The sequence below is a fragment of the Antechinus flavipes genome, chromosome 4 (genome assembly GCF_016432865.1).
Source record: "Antechinus flavipes isolate AdamAnt ecotype Samford, QLD, Australia chromosome 4, AdamAnt_v2, whole genome shotgun sequence".
NCBI lineage: Eukaryota > Metazoa > Chordata > Mammalia > Dasyuromorphia > Dasyuridae > Antechinus > Antechinus flavipes.
Window position 1 is genome coordinate 1,721,953 of NC_067401.1, and position 21,187 is coordinate 1,743,139.

Below are 21,187 nucleotides of genomic sequence, written 5' to 3' on the forward strand. Positions count from 1 at the left end.
TTCTCCTGATGACATGGAAGTTATCTTGGAGTCAGAGCCCTGGAGTCAGGAGAGAGCTTGGGGCCCTCTCCTTCCTGCTCCCCCCACCCCATCTGACCTTTGAGAACACGCAGGTTCCCCAGAGCTTAAGTAACTACAGGTCACCCAGGACTGGGAGCAACCATGGGTCCCCGGCCACCAGACCAACATGCTTTGCAATTTAGCCCCCATCTCTCCAGCCCCAGCCCCTGTTGTGGACTTGAACCGGGAGCCGTTTCTGCAAATGCACCAGGGCCGAGAACTCCCCCAGCTGCTCCACACACTCACACTCTCACACTCACACACACTCTCTCACACTCACACACACACACTCACACACTAACACTCACACTCACACACACACACTTTGTATTTGTGTTTACAGCTCTCATATTTCCCCTCCTGTGGGAGGGGAAAGGACCACCAGGTTCAGTGATGGATGAGCCTTAAGGATCATACAGTCCAGCCCTTCCATCTCACAGATGCAGAAACCGAGGCCCAGAGAGGACACCCAAAATAGCCAAAGTTAAAGAGGTATTAAGGGGGAGGCAGGATTTGAACCCCGACCTCCAGTTACCCTCCTCTTGCCATTGGGCTTTATGGTGTGGAAAGCGTTCCTAGCCCGGTGCTCATTGGGATTGAAGAGAGCAAGATGAGAAAGCTGGGGATGGAAGGGGGGGGTCTGCAATGGGGGCACCAGGAGAGTAGAATTGGGGTCAGGGAGACCACCAGCCTTGATCACACATTAGCTCTGTGACCTGGGCATCTGTAAAATGGGCATCTAACAGCAGCTCCCTTTTAAGGTCACTGTAAAGGATAAATGAGCCCAAATTTGTGAACGTTGCGCACAGTAGGCACTCTATAAATGCTTATGTGCCTTACTAAGTGCCAGATTACGGGGGTAGAGCACCAGACAGTTTCTTCCTGGCAGGCAGCAGGGACCCCTGGAGGGACGGGGCAGAAGGAGGCACGTCTAGGCCCCCCACAAAAAAGCACTCTTGGCAGCTGTGTGAGGGCCGTGTCGGGCAGAGGGACGAGGAGCCGTCGCCAGGGTCCGGCTGGGCAGGCGGGGGTTCCGGAGCCGTGGGGCTGCTGGCACAGGTCAGGCCGGAGCACCAGGGCCGTGCTCCCCGTGAGGGGCCTCCTTCAGCGGCCGCTGGGGATGAAGGGGAGAAGGGGGAGGGGCCTGAGCCCGCTGATCACTTGCACATTGAGTGGCTGATCTCTAGCACCCCCTCCCCAAGTGTCAGAACCCCGCTGTGTCCCAAACGTTATTCCAAGGCCCCTAAAGGAGCACTGCTTCCTCTCAAGCATCTTCCCCGGTTTGGGGGAGACCCCAGGGCCCAGAGTTAAATGGAAGCAGGCTCGTAGAAGTCATCCCACACGCTCATTTTCCTGATGAGTAAACTGAGGCCCAGATGGGGGCGGATCTTTCCCAAAGTGATGCGGCCTTTTAGCAGCCCGGCTGGGGTTCAGATTCATGGATTCCCCTGGAATCCTCCGCTGGGATTTCTTCCGTGTTCTCCTGCCTCCGGGCCTCCTACACGAGGGTCCTGGACACGTGGGCAGCCACGACCTTGGCCAAGGTGAGGACTGAGAGAGAACTTCAGAGGTTCATTTTCTAAACAAGGAAGCAGGGCCCGGCGCGGGGGGAGACTGTGTCACGCAGGCAGTAGTCGGGGAGGGGAGGGTCACAGACGCGGCCCCGCTGGAGGATTTGGGGGCCCCCATTGCCTCCCCACACCCACCAACACCCTTCCCTCCATCACCAGCCCCATGATCCCAACCCCCGCCAGCACCGCCGGTCCCACCCCCGATGCCCCAACAAGCCCGGAGCAGCAGCGCCCACCGAGCCGCCCGCCCAGAGGGCTCACGGCCCAAGGCAAATGACACCAGCCGGAAGGGGCTCAGGGGGTGGGGGGAGCGTTCCTGCAGCAGGAGATTGAAAATCCCAGCAGATTAGTTAGAGGGCGTCCATCCCCTACAGGATTAAAGCGAGCCCGGGCCCAGAGGCCTCAGCATCCCAGATGGGGGTCACGGGGTCCGGGGTGATTAAGGGCGGATAAGAGGATGATGAGGGGATGCCGACTGAGCCCCGCTGGAAACCCCGGGGAGAGGCTGCTCGGTCCCGGGGACTGGGGGGAGTCCCGGAGGCCGGAGGGAGTCCCGGAGACCAGGTGGAGTCCAGTCCACCCCACGACCATTCACGGCGAGCCTTGAGCTTCCTAAGCCCCGGGAGACCTCAGGGGTCCTCCTGCCCCAGGCCGGGCCGTGTCCCACACACTGTTAGATGGAGCCCCTGCTTCCTGGCGCTCCCTGGTGCGTCCCTAAGCCCGTGTCAGCCCCTCGCTGAGAGGGAGGGGGGGTTTCTGGGCCAGCAGCCGGTTTCCCCTGGCACTGGCAGCCTGGGGGGGGCAGCCCTGCAGGCCAGGGCCGGGCTGCCCGCGGGTTCCCTTGCTGTGGGGAAGCTCGGGAGCTTCGAGCCCCGACCAGGACCGACAGCAGCAAGACCCTCGGCCCCTTCTTACTGGCCCTGGGCCCTCAGGGGCCACCGGCCCAACTCCTTTGCTTTGCCAACTTTGCAACGCCATCCAAGCATTGCCTCCTGTGGCGGGACGCCAGCTTTACAGAGACAGGCGTGAGAGGCGCTGCCCTTGGGAGCCTTCGGGGGTGGGGGGCAGCGCTGCACCAGGGGAAGGCTCCTGCTGACGCAGACTCCGAGGCCGTCCCCGGGCTCTTTGCCCTTCCCCAGAGCACGTCCCAAAGACCCTTCCTTAAAAGTCTCGTCCACTCCTTCAAGATTCTGTCCCATCGCTTTCCGCCTGCTCCATCTAACTCACAGAAAAAGCCGCCCCGCCGTGCCCAAATCCTCTCTCTCTCCCCGACTCCTCTGTCCTCTGCCTCCTGACTTCATCACGTCATCCAGCACTTAACATAGCAGCTGGCACACAGTAGGTATTCACTCAATGTTTAACACATTGCCCAGCACACAGTAGGTGCTTACCCAATGCTTAACACACTGCCTGGCACACTGTAGGTGCTCACTCAATATTTAACATGCTGTCTGGCACACACTAGGTATTCACCCAATGTTTAACATGCTGCCCGGCACACACTAGGTGCTCACCCAATGTTTAACATGCTGCCCAGCACACAGTAGGTGCTCACCCAATGTTTAACATGCTGCCCAGCACACAGTAGGTGCTCACCCAATGTTTAACACACTGCCTGGCACACAGTAGGTACTCACCCAATGTTTAACATGCTGCCTGGCACACAGTAGGGGCTCACCCAATGTTTAACATGCTGCCCAGCACACAGTAGGTACTCACCCAATGTTTAACATGCTGCCCGGCACACAGTAGGGGCTCACCCAATGTTTAACATGCTGCCTGGCACACATTAAGTATTCCACCCAATGTTTAACACACTGCCTGGCACACTGTAGGTTCTTACTCAATGTTACACATGCTGCTTGGCACACAGCAGGTGCCTAATAAATGTTGTGATCACTCAACTATAGCTTTTGTCTCGAAATTTCCAATTGGTCAAGTCTGGGGGGTGGGGGGGAGGAAGTTTCCAGCTTCTCTGCTCTGTGCTCTCTCCTCGCAGACATTCTCTCCTCTCTTGGTCTTTGTGCTGTTGCTCTCTCCTTGTTCTCTTGGCTCAGTCTCTGACTGAATAATGTGCCTGAAACAGACTCTGGGCCCTCCCCCTGATGTTCTCCGAGACCTCCTTGGGAGCCCAGGGCTCCATCAGCGCTGCTACGTCTTTCTGGGCCGCAGGGACTGTTCGGGCCGTTTGCCCTCCTGGGCCTGCCCTGCCCTGAGCAGTTGTGGTTCGCTGTGGGAGGCCATCGGTGCCTATAAAGGGCTCCCTGGGGAGAGCCTCTATCTCCGCCTCTGGGCAGGGCTGTCCCCGGCCCCCTCCTCCCTCCCCCTCCCAGGCAGTAACTTTGCCTCTCGTGGTGTTTTTTCTCCCTTCTGTGAGATCTTGTGATTTTTAAATGAAAATGTAGCAGTTCCCGGGATGCCTTTTATGTTGACGGCACAGTCCCGCCCTCCCAGGGCCCAGCTCGAGCCCTGCCTTGGGAGCATCTGACAGCAGGCGCCAGGAGCTGCTTCCGAGCCACCCGCCTTCCCCGTGGAGACGTGTCTGCTGCGGGCGCCCGAGCGGGCGAGAAGCGGAGGCCGAGAAGCCTCACGGCAGGGGCGGGGGCAGCCCCAGAGGCGCCGAGGCCGGAGGAGCAGGTCCCGGTGCGCGGCTTGGGATCCCCGGCTCTCCCGCCGATGCCCGGGACGGCCTGGCGGTGCGGCCGCGGCAGCTTGGGAGCGCGGCGGCCTCGGGTCACCCGCGGGCCCTTAATGCTCCTCCCCCGGGAAGCGGACGAAGCCCAGGGCTCCCCTCCCCCAGCCCCGCCCCACCTCCAAGATGTCATTTGACGTGAGGTCCCCGACAAGGAGCGGCCTAATGCGGTCTGTCAGTGGCCGCTCTCCTGGCTCCTGTGCGCGCTGACGGGGGCGCTGGGCCGTGAAACACGAAGAGTCAGGGCCGCGCCTGCGTCCTGGCCCCGCTCCCGAGGATGCGCCTCCCGGAGGAGCCGGACTCCCCTCCCCCCCTCCTCCGCCCCCCGGGAGCAGGGTGGGCGCCGCGCAGCGGGAGCCGCCCTCCGGACCCGGATCGGCCCGGGCCCACCCGGCTTGGGGTGGGGGTCTCGCCGTGGGCTTCCACGGGTGGGAAGAGCAAGGGCAGAGCCTTTCTCCTCTCCAGCACCGTGGTCCGCCACGTTCAAGATTGAAAAGCCGTCCCCTTCCATTGGCGTTGCGCTAATGCCGGCCTCGCGCGCGATCTCCCAGCAGCCCGTTCTCTCCAGCCCGAGGAATCTCTTACAACGGACACTTATTCTTCCGGTTTGGATCCTTCCGGGAAGGAACTCCGGACTCCTCCTCAAAAACGCTGCACTTCCGGGCAGCCCGGGGGCGCAGTGGGTAGAGCACCGGCCCTGGAGCCGGGAGGACCCGAGTTCCAATATGGGCTCAGACCCTGCTGTGTGACCCAGGGCAAGGCCCTTCACCCCGGCTGCCAAAACCAACAACAGTGGCTTCCATCTTGGGTTTCCTTGGGATTGATTGTTAGGGTCTCTCGTGCCGGACCGGGAAGGGGGGCTTCTGGAAGAGGCGCCGTGTCTCTGCCTTCGCGTGGCCCCTGATACCCTTCCTGGCTCCTGGGGCCTCTGTGCCCGTTCTGGGGGGGCCGGGAGTGAGGGGCCCCGCGGGTCCCAGGAGGCTTCCCCCAGGTGTCCCCGCAGCTGGGCCGGGGCCGGGAGTGAGGGCCCCCGCGGGTCCCAGGAGGCTCCCCCCCGGTGTCCCCCACGGGTCCCAGGAGGCTTCCCCCAAGTGTCCCCCGCAGCCGGGCCGGGGCCGGGAGTGAGGGGCCCCGCGGGTCCCAGGAGGCTTCCCCCAGGTGTCCCCCGCAGCCGGGCCGGGCCGGGAGTGAGGGGCCCCCGCGGGTCCCAGGAGGCTTCCCTCAGGTGTCCCCGCAGCCGGGCCGGGGCCGGGAGTGAGGGGCGGGAGCCCCTGCTCGGGCCGTGGTGTCGGCTCCCCCGGGGACAGCGGGTGACAGCTCCACGGACTCTCATGCAAATGTCCGGCAGAAAAAGCCCACGTCTGACGCGCCCTCTCTTTTACAAACTTGGGCTGAGAGATTTTTTCCCGATTTGTGCTCAGTGAGGAGAGGGGCGCCCGCAGCTGGCGGGTTCTGAGGACCCCAAAGCGCGCCCTTCGCTACCTACTAACCCGTGGGTATAGAAGGACAGAGCGGCGGGCGGGCAGAGGCCGGCACAGCGGCCCGGGAGGTGCCCGGGGCCGGCCCCGAGACCGAAGAGCGGCCGCAGTCTGACCTCTGCCCCTGCTGGTCCTCTCCCCGGAACCTCAGGCTCTGTTTCGGTTTGATTTTCTGCAAACCGAAGGTGCTTCTGGGAGCATCGGCCCCCGCGCAGATGTTCCTGGGACCGGGAGAGCGGCTCTCACCTGGGAAGGGGAGCCGCGCGCCAGGGCCTGCAGCAGGATCGCTCTCCTCGGCCTCTCCGAGAAGCGCTGAATTCCGAGGAAGCTCTCGGCCTCCCGGAGCGCTCTGGCTTTCCACGCCGTCCATGGCTCCCAGACGCCGTGGGCCTTTATTAGGACGGACCGGGAGGTGAATCTGTCCCCGTGGCCAGTTCTGCTCCCGTCGGTTCCCACATTACCTTCTCCACCGTAGCTTCCCCCCTCCTCTTTTCCTTTTGTGCATGGGTGCGGATGGGGCTGAGAGAAGTGAGGGGAGCCAGGAACCCCGGGTCTCCACTCGCCAGCAGAGCCCGGGGCTCTTGCTCTCTAACCTGGCCGAGCCATCTCAATCCCCCCTCATCCTCTGCCCCCGGGAGGCCGATCCCCTGCCTGCTCAGAGGCTGCTGGAGACTGAAGTCCCCGGGCCTCCTTCCTGTCCTCCCTTTCCCAGCGACCCTGACGAGTCTAAATATCACTCTAGGAAGGACTAACGGATTCTTAGTCTTCAGCTTTGTGTGGGAGGGGGTCTGAGTGTGCTGTTTGTAAGTCGGGGACTTCCTAGGATTCGTGGAAAACAGAAAGGAAAAAGCAGAAAAAATAGAAAGTAATTGTATAACATATAAGCAAAAATTGAGAGCCATTTTCATTGCAGCCAACAGTTAATTCATATTCTTTAATTTAGCTTAAATTGGGTCTACAATATTAAATCTCTAATCCCCTTTGGGAATGAATTACTTAGATGTTCACATTTCCAGATTGTAGAATATGAGCAATTTTTCTTGTTAATTTGTAATTTTGTTCCCTTCTGGAGCATACAACCATTTCAATTCAATAAGCATTTATTAGGTGCCTACTATGTGCCAGGCACTATCTCTCACTAGGCAAAAGTACACCTCCAATGCTTCCTCATATTAAGAAATCTGTCATGATATCCCAGTTTTTAGGATCCTCTCAATGAAATACATATATACATATATACATAACATATATGTATATATATATGTATATGTATAAATATACCTTGTTTCTTTTTGTCTCTAGGTCCATGTAATTTCCCCAGTAGAATGTCAGGAAGTTGCTTGCGGGCTCTTTCGGAAGTAGTGGGCTCTCCTTCACTGGAGGGAGTCAATAAATATTTATTCAACACCTGCTATGAACTAGGTACTATATTAATGACTGGGGTTATGAAGACAAAGAGCAAACAAGGAAAAAACCCCTCCGGCCCTGCCCTGAAGGAGCCCACAGCCTCAGTTTCCAAGACAAGGCTTTAATTTGAACCCTCCTGCTCTCTTCCTGCAGCAGAGGAGTGCTGACTGTGTACACTTCCCTGAGGATTGCCTTAGGTTGAATTATTGAGCAGAAGAAAAGACTTTCTCTCTCTTTTTTTTTTTGGTTATTAATCATTTTTAATCATGCTAACAAATAATTAATAAAAGGTGGGTCATTTGGCATTCTCTTATGAGCCAAAAGATCCTGGGTCTCCCCAATAATTTATTATTTAATAATTATTTCTCTCATTTATCACAGACATTCTCTTAGTCAACACAATCTCTCTACAAGTCACACAGCCAGCACATGTCTGAGGCAGGATTTGAATTCAGATCTTCTTAAGCCAGAATTCCATGCTCTGTTTCCTGCCTAAATAATGTCCTGGCTGATTCGTATTCTTTTGGAGAAAATGCAGTTGTGAGGTAGCTACTTCTACAATTGGACAGCTCCGGAAGTGGCTGGCAGGCGAGGCTCTGAGCGGAGCCCGTTAATCTGGTGGGGAGCCTACAGTGGAGTGGCCCGGGCTTTGCTTTGGGCTGAGACTTCTGTCCCTAGATCAGATGAAGGCAGGGGGGGTCCGCAGGTGGGCTGTACCTGGAGGAAGAGATCCCAACGGCCAGCAGAGTCTCCTCTGTCCTCCCTCTCTCCTAGATAAAAGCACTGGCCTGAATCTAGTCAGCCACAATTCAGGAGCGATAAATGTAAAGTCCTGTATTTGAGTAAAAAAAAAAAAACAACCATTAACTAACTTCCCTAATTGACCTCAATAAGCTGGGGAACCCCCAGATAGACAGCAGCTCCAGGAGATCTGAAGGTTGGATGTACTGCAAGTTCACTGGGAGTTGGCAGAATGATAGAAGGAAGGAAGAAGCCTCCAGGGCCAGAGAGAGGAGAGTCCTGTGCCCTCTGTCCTCCCCTGGCCTCACTGGAAAGCTGGCTTCAGTTCTGACTCCTGATTTAAGGCAGACAAGGAGCAGCTAGAGTGTCCCACAGAAGAGGAGAAGGATGGGAAGGGTACTCAAGTCCCTGCAGAAACCCTAGGCATGGTTAGGGGAGAGAAAAGAGAGGTTAGGAAGAAGAGGGTGACTGGGTTCAAGTAGGGAAGGGCTGTCCTGGGAAGGTCCTAAAGAACCAGAAATGACAGGAAAAGGAGAGAGGGAGGTAAAAAGAGGGAAACTGGGGGTGAACTGTCAAGACAAACTTCCTAGCAAGTAGAGCTGTCTCAAAGTAGAATGGCCTGCCTCAAAAGGGATGAACTCTGCCTCTTCTTTTTTCTCCCCCTTCTCTTCTAGCCCTCTTCCCTTTCTCCTCCTTCTCTTCTTCTCTCTCTTCTGCCTCCCTCTCCCCTTCTTCCTTCTCTCTCTCCTCTTCCTCCCCTCCCTCCTCCTTTTCAGAAATCTTGAGATTTTCATTTGTAGGGAAGATTCCTTTTCTGTGAAGTCCTTTCCAATTCCTAAACTCTGTGATGGGAGCTGAGCTCCTTAACCTCTGTGGGCCTCAGTTCCCTCATCAGGAAAATGAGCTTGGAATAATCAAGGAACAGGGATGGGAAAAGATTGTGTTTGTCTGAAAGGGGGCCCGAAGAGGGCGAGCCCAGGAACACAGCAATGGATCCGAGTAATTCTGGGTCACCGACTGTCAGCCAGTAGCTTAGAAAAGACAGTCGAGTTCTTTACAGATTTTAGTCAGTTCAAGCGTCAGCCCATGATGCACCAGCCCCGTCGTAAATATTGGGACATTATTTCCTCTCATGAGGAAATTCAGCGGACTGAGCAGCTTTGACGTCTCAAACTGAGGCAGAGCATGGGAGGCAGAGCGAGTCCCAAAGCTGCAAGGGAATCTGCGGCTTTTCCAGCTGCCCATCTCTGGTCGCAGCGATCCCTGAGCAGTTCTGCCCTCGCCGGAACGCACTGGCCCATTCTGGTAAGACTTGACACCATCGGCCTCCCCAAGTCCCAGTAGATGAAATGTCTCAAGCTGAAGTGGAAGGAGGCTGGGCGGGGTGTTTTTGTGTCTGATGCTGTAGGAGCCCATCAAAGAAACCCTTAAATGACTGGGTCACGTCGCCATCCTGGAGATTTCAAAGGCCCTATGGCTACCCAGATGAGTCCTGGGACCAGCAAAGAGCTTTGGGAGTTGTTCTTGGCTGATTCCAGCATCTTTTTACGCCTTCAGGGAGAGATCATTTTAGAATCAGAGACTTAGTGGAGTTTTTGTTTAAAGGTATTTGATCTCTAGAAAACTGTTCCTCCCCTCGAGGAAACTGTTATTTTCTGGGAAGATTCTAATCATCCTCCTCCCCTTGATGTTACCTAAGTGAGCCAACCTATGACCCCGGAGGGGATGCAGAGGTGAGATATTATCCCAGGGGAGGGGTCGTGCGAAGGTCAAGGGCCCCATAAAGCATTCACTCTCATTATCACATGAAAAGGGGCCTTTTTTCATGTTTCCGTCCCTAGAATCCTATTCAGAGGCAAATGCTGAAAGCCCACAGGAAACTATTCTGCGGGACAGCAGGGGGAATCATCCATTTCCTAGGAAAGACACATTTCGGTAACAATTAGAACCTGTCACACATTTTCCTTCAAACAACCTTTTGAGGGAGCTGGTGTGTGCAACGGGAGCCAAAATGACAGGAGAGGAAGAGTGAGGAACCAGTGGTTTCTGGTGTGGCCACCTTTCTGGGCCTCGGTTTTCTCATCTATAAACTGGGGACAATGGAATACTTCCTCTAGGATCTTTGTGAGAGGGATCAGCAGGAGTGCTTTCTTTTGGAGAAACTCTGACCTTTCTAAAGCCCCTCACCCAGATGTTTCAGGGGGTAGGAGATGTCCCTCCCTCACACCCCATAAAGCCTATTAAAATGAGAAAGCTGCATGGAGGTGCTTGACCAGAGTTGACTGTGGCTCCCGGGGCCGGTGGTGCAGAAATTGTAAATCGTGGTCCCCAAGGCTGCTATCAGCCCGTCCTGTGAAGAAGTGGTTCCAAGCAACTGAACTGAGTTGTGGTTCTAGAGGGAGAACCCGCTTTGTGCTTCTGGTTATGGGGACGGGCCTGAAGGCCCTGGGTTCCCTTTGGCTCCTTTCTATGGCCCAGGCTGGAAGAAGGAAAGGCCCCAATACCAACCCACATTCGAGCCGTTTTCCTCCCAGGGATGCGGGTTTCCCATCATCCATTACGTGCATCCCCGGCTCTCCACTTAGAATGCCAGGGCCTGGTTCAGCCTTCACCAGCTCCTATCAGAACTCTGGGGGGGGGGCCTTAACCGGATGCCTGTCTCCCCTCTCCAGCCTCCAGTAATGTCACCCCAGCTGTTCCCGAGCCCAGGTGTGTCACTGCCCACTTGTCTGGGCTCCTCAGCGGACCTGTCCAGGGGGAGAGCAGGGGGGGTTTTCCCAGGGTTTCCTTTCCAATCCCCCCGAGTTTTGTGGCAGGACTTAAGGAAAGGGTGTATTTCTCATCCTTTGCCCGGTCCCTTCTCAGGGTCCTTGCCCTCTGCGTGGTCCCAAGTACCAAGAGCGCATTTCTGGGCTGATGTGCGAGCGATGGCTTCTCCCCCACCCAGCGTGTGCTCCTTTGTTCCCGGCCCTGCTGACAATGCCATTGACGTCATAATCCTGGGTCCGTTTCCTTCAGAGAGAGCGTGTTCCCAGGAGATAAAGCCCGTCTCCAAGAGCCTTGTATGGGGTCCTAATGGAAAGCTCAGCTCCCAGCAGAGTACAGAGCTAGAACTAGCCAATCAGAGCCCCGCTTCTCCCGGGCCAGCCCCCCCGAGAGACATCAGGCTCCCAGGACCCCAGATCCAAGCCTTTTGTCGACATTTAAGAAGATAATTAAGATGTACAGCCTGGGTTATATTTAGGACCAATCACTTCTGTACATTCCTCTCACATCATCCGCTGATGTGAGAAGAAGGGGCTGAGGCAGAACGAGGGGCTCTGTGGAGTCCAGGGTGGGCTCCCCCAGGGCTTTTCCTAGGAGGAAGGGACCAGGGACCTGAGAAACTGAGGCCCAGAGACTTGGCCCATGTGGGGATTCGAGCCCCATTCTCTACCCTAGGTCTGAGGCTGAATCCCAGCACCTGGGCCCCCCTAAAAAGGGACAGGACTGATTGTGTGGCCACGGACAGACGCTTCCCCGTAGCCCAGACTCACCAGCCTCCCTAGCCCGGTCAGCCCTAGAAAAGTGGGAAGTGCAGGGATATGAGAGGAGGAAGGCAGGAAAGGTCTTTTCTTTTCAAGTTTTCCCCTTCTTCCTCAGCCTTTCCCTTTCCTTCCACTGCTGCCTCTCCTGTTTCCTGCCCTCACCATGAGAAGAGCATTTCAGGCACTGGCCACAGGCCGGGAGTGCAAAAGTGTGGGCAGAGGGGACAGGACGTTCTAAGTTGGGGCGCTCTGAGTGGGTCGGCTGGGAGGCAATGGAGGGTCCTGAGGGACAGTAAGTCACAAGCCTGCCTCTAGTGTCCAGGGGCTGCTGGGGCATCTGGGAGGAAAACGAGCCATCGAGGGCTGTGGGGAGTTGAGGCTGTCTAATGTTTTAAGGTTCTGGGTCTTATGAAGGCCTTCCTGCCCAGCCTCTCCCCTCCATGGTGGCTGGGCCTGCCTTGGGAGGGGAGGGGGGAAGGCAACAAGTCTGACTCCTGGATCAGCCCCTCACGTCTCTGAGAACAGGGACCGTGTCTCCCACGGAGGCCTCCCTCGCGCGAGCGCCCCACTTCTCAATCTCAAATCTCACTGAGCTTCCTAAGCTCTAGTGCTGGAGGGGACCTTCCATCACCTAGCCCTCATTTACAAAGAGGAAACCGAGGGACAGGGAAGCTTGAACAGGGGATGGCTCGCTTTGCAGGGGAAGAGGGCGAATCCAAGGGCGCCTGCCCACCCGCCCCTCCTGCTGAAACACTGATGGAAAGCCAGTCACCGGTGCTGGCGTTCTTGGTGCCTTTCTCTTTGCTGGGTCCCAGAAGAGCCATTTATTCTGGCTGCCTCTCTGGGCTCCCCTCAGTGATCCAAAGCGCTTTCTAATGAATCGTTGTGAAACTGCCACTCTCGGGGTGCCTTCCTCCCTCTTGAGCCAGAGGAGACAGGGCACGGAAAGGGAATTTGAGATCCCCCTTTTTGTTGTGCACCCTACCAGCCCCTACAGTCATAGCTCAGAGGTGTCCAGAGACAACAAGGAACCAGTGGGAGCTTTTTGAGAGAAAATCAGGCAGAGAACAATCCCTGTTAGCTGGGGCCCGGGTCTAGCCGGGGCCCATTCTCTGTTAACCGGGGCCATTCACCATTAGCCAGGGCCCGGTCTCCGTTAGCCAGGACCCCTGCTTGCACCTTCCTCCTGGGGGACAAAGCGGGAGGCAAGCGTGTTCTCCAGTGGGAGGACGTCTCCAGCCCTTTGTCTGCATTTTGCGGGTGGAGCTGGGAGCCGCTTTCCTGGGAGCCCCCTCCCCACGAGCTGAGCCCCAGGACCGCAGGGCTCTCCACCCGCACCGAGGGAGGGACCGCCCGAGCAGCTCTCCTGCTCGTCGGAGCGTGAAGCGTGCCTAATTTAATAATGCTGATCATTCTCCAGGCCAGGAGCCTTCCCCTCACACATGACCCACTTTTTCAATCAATCGGAAACATTTACATAACAGGCTGACCCAGGGCCCGTGGCTTCTGAGCACAAAGAGAAAGGGCTTTAATTAAGAGGGACCCGTTCGCTGGAAAGGGGTGAAAATGGGAATTAATGTGTGAGTTCCGGGAGCTCCCGAGTCTAAACGAATTAGCAGGATTCCCATTATTGGTTTTCTGGAGTCTCGGTCAGGAGCTGACAGCCCCGGATTGCTTCTGAGCATCTGAGCGGCTTCTTGCTGGATTTACAAGTTCCCTCTTTCTTCCCAAACGGAGCGAGCCCCGGGGGTTGGCTGTTTGGCAGGTGGGATTTGCTTTGGGGTTTTTTGGTTTTGTTTTTGCTGAGGTAGTTGGGGTTAAGTGACTTGCCCAGGGTCACACAGGCAGGAAGTGTTAATGTCTGAGGTCGGATTTGAACTTGGGTCCTCCCGCCTCAGGGCCGGTGCCCTACCCCCTGCGCCCCCCAGCCGCCCTGCAGGGGTGAGTTTGGGACAGGTGCTCTGTTCAGAACGCCCCGTTTGGGCGACGGGTGAGTCCGCCGTCTGTCAGCTGGTTGCCTTGTCCACATAAGGTGACGACACCCTCCCTTGATCCGGCTGGACAGCACCCGCCAAATGTGCAACAGCAGCGACTCGTCCCAAAGTTGTGTCCATCCGAACTTCCCCAGGAACGAGGGGACTGGGAGGAGGGAGGGGGCCGGGCACCTTCCCTTCGCCCTGCAAGGTGTTCTGGGTACTTTCCGGAGACAAGCACTTTGCCCCTCACAGAACTAGACGACAATGTTGGTACCGTTATCTGTCCTTTGCCAGAGAAGGATTTAAGGCCAGGGAAGCCGAACTTCCCTGGACCCATGTAGCCGGTACCACCGGAGGTGAGATTCGAATCCCGGTCTTCTAGACTTCACTACCCATAGCATAGGAAGCATAGGAAGGTTGTGCTGAGGCGCGAGTCCTTCCTCCTGACGCCGGCTCTATGGCCTCGGCCTGGCCTCCACTTTTACGAGCCTCCACTTCTCCATTCATCAACTGGGTATAATAGATTGTGTGAAGGTGAAATGAGATCGTCTTCGTGAAGCCCTCTGCAAACCTCACGGACTCTAGATACAGATCTGGGAGGAACCTTGCAGGCCACCCATCTTAAACCTTCTTTATTTTTCACACGGGTAAACTGAGGCTCAGGGAGGGAAAGCGATTTGCCCAAGAACTCCTAGGTAACAAGCATCAGACTTGAACCTAAGACATAGGATTATACAATTAAAACTTAAAAGAATCTTAAAACACCAAGAAATTTTTGACTCCAACCATTCATTTTGTGGTTGAGAAGAACAAGTTCCAGATAAGAGCCCGTGCTAGTCCCACTTCCCCCTGACCTGAGAAAGTGGAGTCGCTCTTGCTCGATGGAATAGCCTCACAAGTTCCAGAGATGAAAGAGGACCCTGAGACCATCTGGTCCAACCTCTTCATTTCCCAAATGAGGAAACTGAGGGCAGAGAGGCTAAGGAATTCTGTGACCACGTTGTCTTCGTCATCACTAGCGAGACACAGAAAGAAGTTCTCGGCTCGTGAGGTCGAGGGGCAGGCGGGGGCATATCCTTCCATGATGGGGCTCCCACATGCTTCAGGGAGTTTTTGCTTCCCCATAGAAGTAAGCCCAGGTTCTTTGTAGGTAGATGTGTCCATCCTCTGGGTTGGAGAAGTAGATTTATTTCCAAAGCTTTTCTAGCTGCTGATAATCCCGGTGCTTTGATGAAGAAATGAGGATGGATCCGGTCAGGGAAATTTTACTCCTTGCTGGAGAGGAGGGGGTTCACAGGGCAGAGGAGGGAAGGACTTTTCTCTGCTTGCTTCTATGAGTTTTGCTAACGTAGACATCTTGACTGTCTTAACATGCTACTAAGTCACATAGAACTTGCTGTTGGCGACCAGTCCCAGATCTCCTCTCACATCTGTGGCCATCTAGCTATCTCCCCATCTAATTTTTTTATTTGTTTCTAAATATGACCATTCTCCCCCCAGCACTCATCAAGCCTTCTCTGATTTTTTTTTAAAAAGGTTAATAATTCAATAAAGCCGAACAAGGTTATCAGCCACATTTTTGCAGTCTTCCCTACTAGTATTCTTCTACTCTGCAGTGGAGGCAGGCACATTTTCTGTGGTTTTCTGGGCCCAGGTTTGGTCATTATAATTATGCAGCATTCAGTTTCTTTTAATTATTTCTGCTTCTGTTGTTTCAGTTGTTTTACCACCCTTATGACGTTGATTTTTTGAACCCCGGTGTAAAACTTTCCATTGAGCCCTTGGGGATCCTGACTCTGTCCCCTGATGGGTTAGTTCTCCCTCGCAGGTTTGTGTCATCAGCTAAACACTAAGCATGGTCTGTGTGCCTTTATCCAAGTAACTGATAACATGTTCAAAAACAAATGGGATATGGAGACAAATTTTAAAAACCCATTCGATGGGGGAGACGTAGCTAGACGGCCATGATCTTGAGAAGAGATCTGGGGCCGGCAGCCAACAGGAAGTCCCTGATGGGTGGAGACCCCAAGTGCTCATCCTTGTCTGTTCTCCCCAGTGACTGATCCAGCAGACACCTGACACATCCTTGTCCCAAAATGATGACAGCCAGAATCAGGCCCCTCGTGTCCTGTTTTCCCAATAAACTAGAAGCCGTGGCTGTCGTTACCTGTGTTCTTCCAAAAGGGCTTTTGGAGCGTGAGACCAGCTCTTCTTCACTTACTGACATCTTAACACCAGCTTTCCCTAGATCTTTGCTGTTTTCTGTTCAGTTTTTAGCCTGTTTTGTTATTTTTAAAGCCTTTGGGGCTGATGGCTTGTCCACTGTGCTGGGGTGGCCAGGTCTGATCGCAATTGTTTGCCCCGGGTGCCAGGGCTGGAAGTTTGCCTCCTGTGCCGGGGCCGGAGACCATGGGCCTTCTGAGCCAAGACCAGGCCTCGGATGCTGATCCGTGCTGTGGCTGAGAGGCTCTGGCTGATTTGTCTGGACACCGTCTGCCGGGCCGCCCTCCCCTTTTATGCAAGTGAGACCCACCTGTCCTGAAGTCCTTCTAATCTCTCTCAAGTCGGAAAAATGGCTTCACGCCATCTTCTTGTGGGTTCCATGACTCCAGGGCCTGTTTAGAGGTCTGAGTTACTATTACTTCTGATGGAAATTGGGGAGAGCTTAGCCAGCTTCCTGACTTTTCTCCTCCATCTTGACTCTGCTCGTCATTCCCCGTGAGAGAACCGTGTGAAGAAAGGGTCAGAAAGGAGAGTCCCGAGAGAGGGAGAGAGCTCGAGAAGTCCCAAATCGGGAACAGCGGCGCCGGCTGAGGGGAAGCTGAGGACTTGACCTCTCTGGTCCTGAGGACCTGGTGGTGGTCACTGAGCTGGTGGAAAGGGACGGAGGGGAGAGACACGGTGGACAAAACAGCGGGCTCTGGCCACGGGGCGGACAGAGGAGGTCAAGGTCATAGGTGTGCACTCATATGTGTGTGTATGTGTGTGTGAGAGGAAGTATGTATGAGTGTGTGCACACAGGACTGTGTGAGAGAAAGTGTGAGTGGGTGTGAGTGTGAAAGACTGTGTGTGTGCAAAGTGTGTGTGAGTGCGTGAGAGAATGTGTGTCTGAGAGAGAGAGACAGAGAGAGAGAGAGAGAGACAGAGACAGAGACAGAGACACACACAGAGACAGAGATATGGACAAAGAGAGAGACAGAGGCAGAGAAACAGAGAGATAGAAACAGAAATGAAAAGAGATGGAGACAGAGAGACACACACAGAGACAGAGACACAGAAAGAGACACAGAGAGAGAGAGACAGACAGACAGACAGAGAGAGACACAGCCAGCAAGAGAGAGACAGAGACAGAGACAGAGAGAGAGACAGAGACAAAGAGTGCCCACTGGGCTTTGGACCACTCTGTACCACATACACTGGCTCCCTTATAGTTTGTAAATCCTGTCTCCTCTGGGCTCGCTCTCCCGAAGGGCCGCAGGGCCCGCAGTGAGGGCGGAAGGAGAGCTGCCTCCTGGCGTGCTCAGCTGCCGTGTTTGCTTCTGATCATGGTCAGGCAAATGTCTCTGAAGAGGAGACAAGTGTGGAGGGGAGGGAAGGGAAGGGGAGGCACGCAGGGCCCAGCCGAGGAATGGAGACCCTCTGAGGCCAGGTTTCTCCCTTGGCTCTTTGCATGCCCAGGTCTGCAGCACTGCAGACTTTGTGTATCTCCTCATCAGATGCCAGCTTGCAGGAGCTGCCTTAGTGTTCCCAATACCCGGCACATGCGCAGCGCCCAGCACACAGTAGGAGCTTAAAGAATAATAATTGATTGAGCATCTGCATGTTGGAATGAAAGCTTCTCGAGGGAGCAGCCAGTTCACTCTTGTCTTTGTGTCCCCAATGGCTAGCACAGCTCCTGGTACATAGTAGGTGCTTAATAAGTGTGAGTGGAATTAAATGGCTCTACTGTTTAAGTGTCCTGCCCAGCTGATGCACAGATGAGCTACCTCCTGATGACTTGATTGATTGTTCCAGAGGCTGCTGTCCCCCTTGCCTCCCTCTTGGGCTTGGCTGATCCCTGGTGCCTTTGCTTGGCCTTCTGCCAAGCCCACAGCCCTTCTGTCTCCTCTGCCTCAGTGTCCTCCATTAAATCCCATGCTCTGTCCCTTTCTGCCTTCTCCCCTTCTCCCTTCTCCATAGAGGCTCTTTACCTCTGTTGTATCTTGGACCCCTTGGCCATCTGAGAGAATCGTGTTATTAAATGCAGCGAGTCGTAATCCTAAGGATACGAAGGGAACCGGTTAAATGAAATAAAGGCGGGATCCTCTCACAGCCATGGTCACGCACCCCCTGGGATCTATCCGTGGCCCTCTTGGTGGTACATAGACCCGCCCTTAAGAACTCTGATCGCCAGGGTTCCTCAGCAGCCCAACCCCCTCCCCTTGGACCCAGCTGCGGCTGCTCGTCGGTCACTTTGGCCTTGCCCTCTTGGTCAGTGCGATGTGACAAGGGAAGGCCCCACTGGGAGGTTTGGGCATTTGTGAGACTATGACATGGTCTTGCTGCCACATCCACTGCGTGGCAGGTCGGTGCTGGCCATGCAGGAGCCACTTCGAGAAGAGAGTGCGCAAACATTACCCGAGTGAAGGACTCCGGAGTTGCTAGTCTGCCTGTGTTCTCCCTCTGTGCAGGTAGCACCCTTTGGATCCCTTCTGTCCATCCGTGAGGGCTCCTCTACTCCTCGACCACCACAGAAAATGGAATCCAAAGTCTCTGAAGGGGGCCTGAATGTGACCCTGACCATCCGCCTGCTCATGCACGGGAAGGTAAAACACATTGGAGGGGAGTGGGGCGGGGCTGCCATTTTGTTTGCTAACTGCCGCTGTTTCTGAGACAAGCACCAGAAGGCACAGGGGCCTATCCCTGAGGCTTCACCCCCAGGACACATGGGGAGGGGGAGAGCCCACAAATGCACATGCAGAGGTCTCCGATAGGGGCCTGCTCAGATAAGAAAAAGCAGAAGGCGGACCTGCCTGTGCTCTGAGAGCGGGCCCTTGGTGGCCTGCTTCCCACCACAGCTGCCAACTTGTCAAGGCTTCACTCATCACAATTTGCTGGGGCTTTACCTGGTGCTTCCCTCTCTCCATTGACACATGGATGGAGAAGTCCCTTTAACACTTGTCTGAGGGCTGCAACCCCTTGCCCTTTTAAACTTCTTTCACGCTCATATGCTCATTCATACTTAGTTCTTATGGTAACTTAGCTCTCTTAACCCCTCCTCATACCCACGTGGCCCATTTCCCCAGCACCAACAATACCTTCTCTGCCCCCCGCACTGGACTTCATTTGCCTCCAGAATCCCAAGGATTGCTAGTCTACTAGGTCACCAGCAACTAATCTACAATCCCTCTCTCCTTGACCTCCTGCCGTCCCTAAACTACAGGCCAGCCCACCTTCGGCTTTGGTGTCCCCCGCTCCTATCCTCCTGAACACTGAGGGAGAAAATCATCATTGTCAACTCACACACCCGTTCTTGGAGCATCGCCACCAGCTGTCCCATCTACTCTTATCAACTCCTTTTTTCATTTCCCATGGTGACTCTTCTAAACATTTTCTTTCCTTCTTAAGCCAAAATGAAAGCCCTGCCCATGCTTACCCACTCAACCCCTAAAGATAGATAATTTTGCCTCCAACTTAGAGAAGCAAACAACCTCAAATTTGGAAGATGTTATCTTCCTGGGGAAGACTGGAGCCATTACTGGTCCATCCATTTCTCAGGCTTTCCCAGCATCACCTCTCCTTCCTTCATTCTCTAAAAGAGGTATCCCTAACATTTCCTAAGGTTAGTTATTCTTTCTATCTTTGAACCCATTCCTTCCTGTCTTTCCTAGAACTTCCCATCAATAGACAATGTAAGCTCCTTGAGGGCAGGGACTGCATTGGATTTGTCTTTGTAACCTCAGCACTGTGTAACTCTCACATGTTCTGGGTTGCTTGAATCACTTTCCCTTCCCATTGGCACTCTTCCATTTGCCTGCAAACATGGTTAGACCTCTTCAGTCTTTTTGGAGGCTTCTCTTGATCCTTCGGTCCTATAAAGTCTGCTTTCCTTTCCCTGCTGTCTTGAATAGTCTGTTTTTTTTTCACTTCCTCAACTAAGTGCTCTCACTCCCATCCCCTTGGACACCTTAATGTCACTCTCACTGTTCTAAGGTCACATGACTTCCCAATGGCCAGATCCCACGGCCTTTCTTTCAGTCCTCAAGGTCCTTGTCTTCTCTGAAGTTTCTGGTCTCATTCCTTTGGGCTACTCTCTTTTTCATTGGCTCTTTCGGTGCTCCTACTAACTTTTTCTCAATCCCCGCCATTATTTTCTTTTTTTTATTTTGTTCCCAACCCCTTCAGTTTGGTTTTATTTCCTCCTTTCTTTCTCTAAATTCTCCCTTTTGACAACTTCCTTCACTTCCATGTCTTCAGCTGCCATATCTTTGCAGATGATTCTCAAATTTCCATATCCAGCTTTGACTTCTTTCTGAGTTCCAGACCCCTATGTCTAGGTGTTGTTAGGACACTTCTTGCTGGATCATCACCATTGATCCCAGTTGCCAAATTCACTGCTGCTTATTTTTAGCTCTCCATACCTTCTCAATCTATCCCCTCCACTTAATCATTACCACCCACCAGACTACTCCATAGCCCTCTCCTGGCTAATTCGTTCATACTTCTCCAATTGATCCTTTATAAGACTGTTGGAACAATCTTGCTTACAATCGGAGGCAGTGTGACATGGGAGAGAGATCAGTGACCTGAGTCAGAGAATCTGGGATTAAACCCCACTTTAATAATGTACTTCCTATCTGACTTTGAGCAAGGAACTTTGCTCTCGGGACTTCAGTTTCCTTATCTGTAAAATGAGGTGAGTTGAACTAGATGATATTGGTGTTGCTTCTAGCTCTAAATCAAGGTCCTAGGATTGTACATCGAGTCTGTTACTCCTTTGCTTGAACAACTTGAGCTGCTCCCTCTTGCCTCCTGAGAGATAGTGGCATCCCTCCGCCTGGCCTTTGAGGACCCCCAGCATTGATTACCACACTACCCTTCCAAACTTGCCACAAATCACCCCCTTGTTTATACTCCACTTTCCCAAGAAATTGTACCAATCCCTTTCCCCTTCTCCCCATGCACTTACTATACCACACTTTTGCAAGGCTAAACCTAGAGTGCCCCATCTTCTCCATCTCCACCACTCGAAGTCCTCTTCATCCCTTGAAGTCACCTCTAAAGGTTTTTAACAAAACCTTTTAACAACCTTCCCTTTCACAACTGATTCCTCTGTTAAAAAAAAAAAAAGTAATATTGTGTAACCAGTCTGTTAACTCTTGGTTTCATGGGGGTAATGGCCATATTGTATCCAGACTTGGTATCTCCCTCAGGATACAGCACCATGCTACGCGCAGAGAAGGTACTTAGTGGATGCTTTTTACACTATATTTCATCGGTCCATAGCTCAGAGACCTGTTGTAAATATCTCTGATACTTTCTGAGAAGGGAACTTGAACAGAAACTTGGTCTAGAACCACACAATGGGCTCCTTTCATTTTGTTCGATGGGAAACGAGTATCTTATTCTGTGGCTGCATAGACTAGGCCACAGTGAAAGGCACAATATCAAAGATCATCACACCAATGATTAGAAGGAATCACGTTTCCAAAGGCACAGTTTTCCTTGGGTGGCTGGGTTTGCTCTCTGGTGAAAT

The 21,187-nt window shown here is 54.0% G+C and overlaps 1 protein-coding gene across 23 annotated transcripts in view; it reads left to right on the forward strand.

Annotated features, from left to right (window-relative positions):
- PCBP3 (poly(rC) binding protein 3) overlaps positions 1 to 21,187 on the forward strand; it is a 308,429-nt gene that overhangs the window by 222,369 nt on the left and 64,873 nt on the right. For all 23 annotated transcript variants that reach the window (XM_051998342.1, XM_051998341.1, XM_051998332.1 and 20 more), the window contains one exon: positions 18,123 to 18,257. In XM_051998342.1, coding sequence (XP_051854302.1) covers positions 18,189 to 18,257 — 69 coding nt within the window. In that variant the 5' untranslated portion in view covers positions 18,123 to 18,188. The remainder of the gene's footprint in view (positions 1 to 18,122; positions 18,258 to 21,187) is intronic.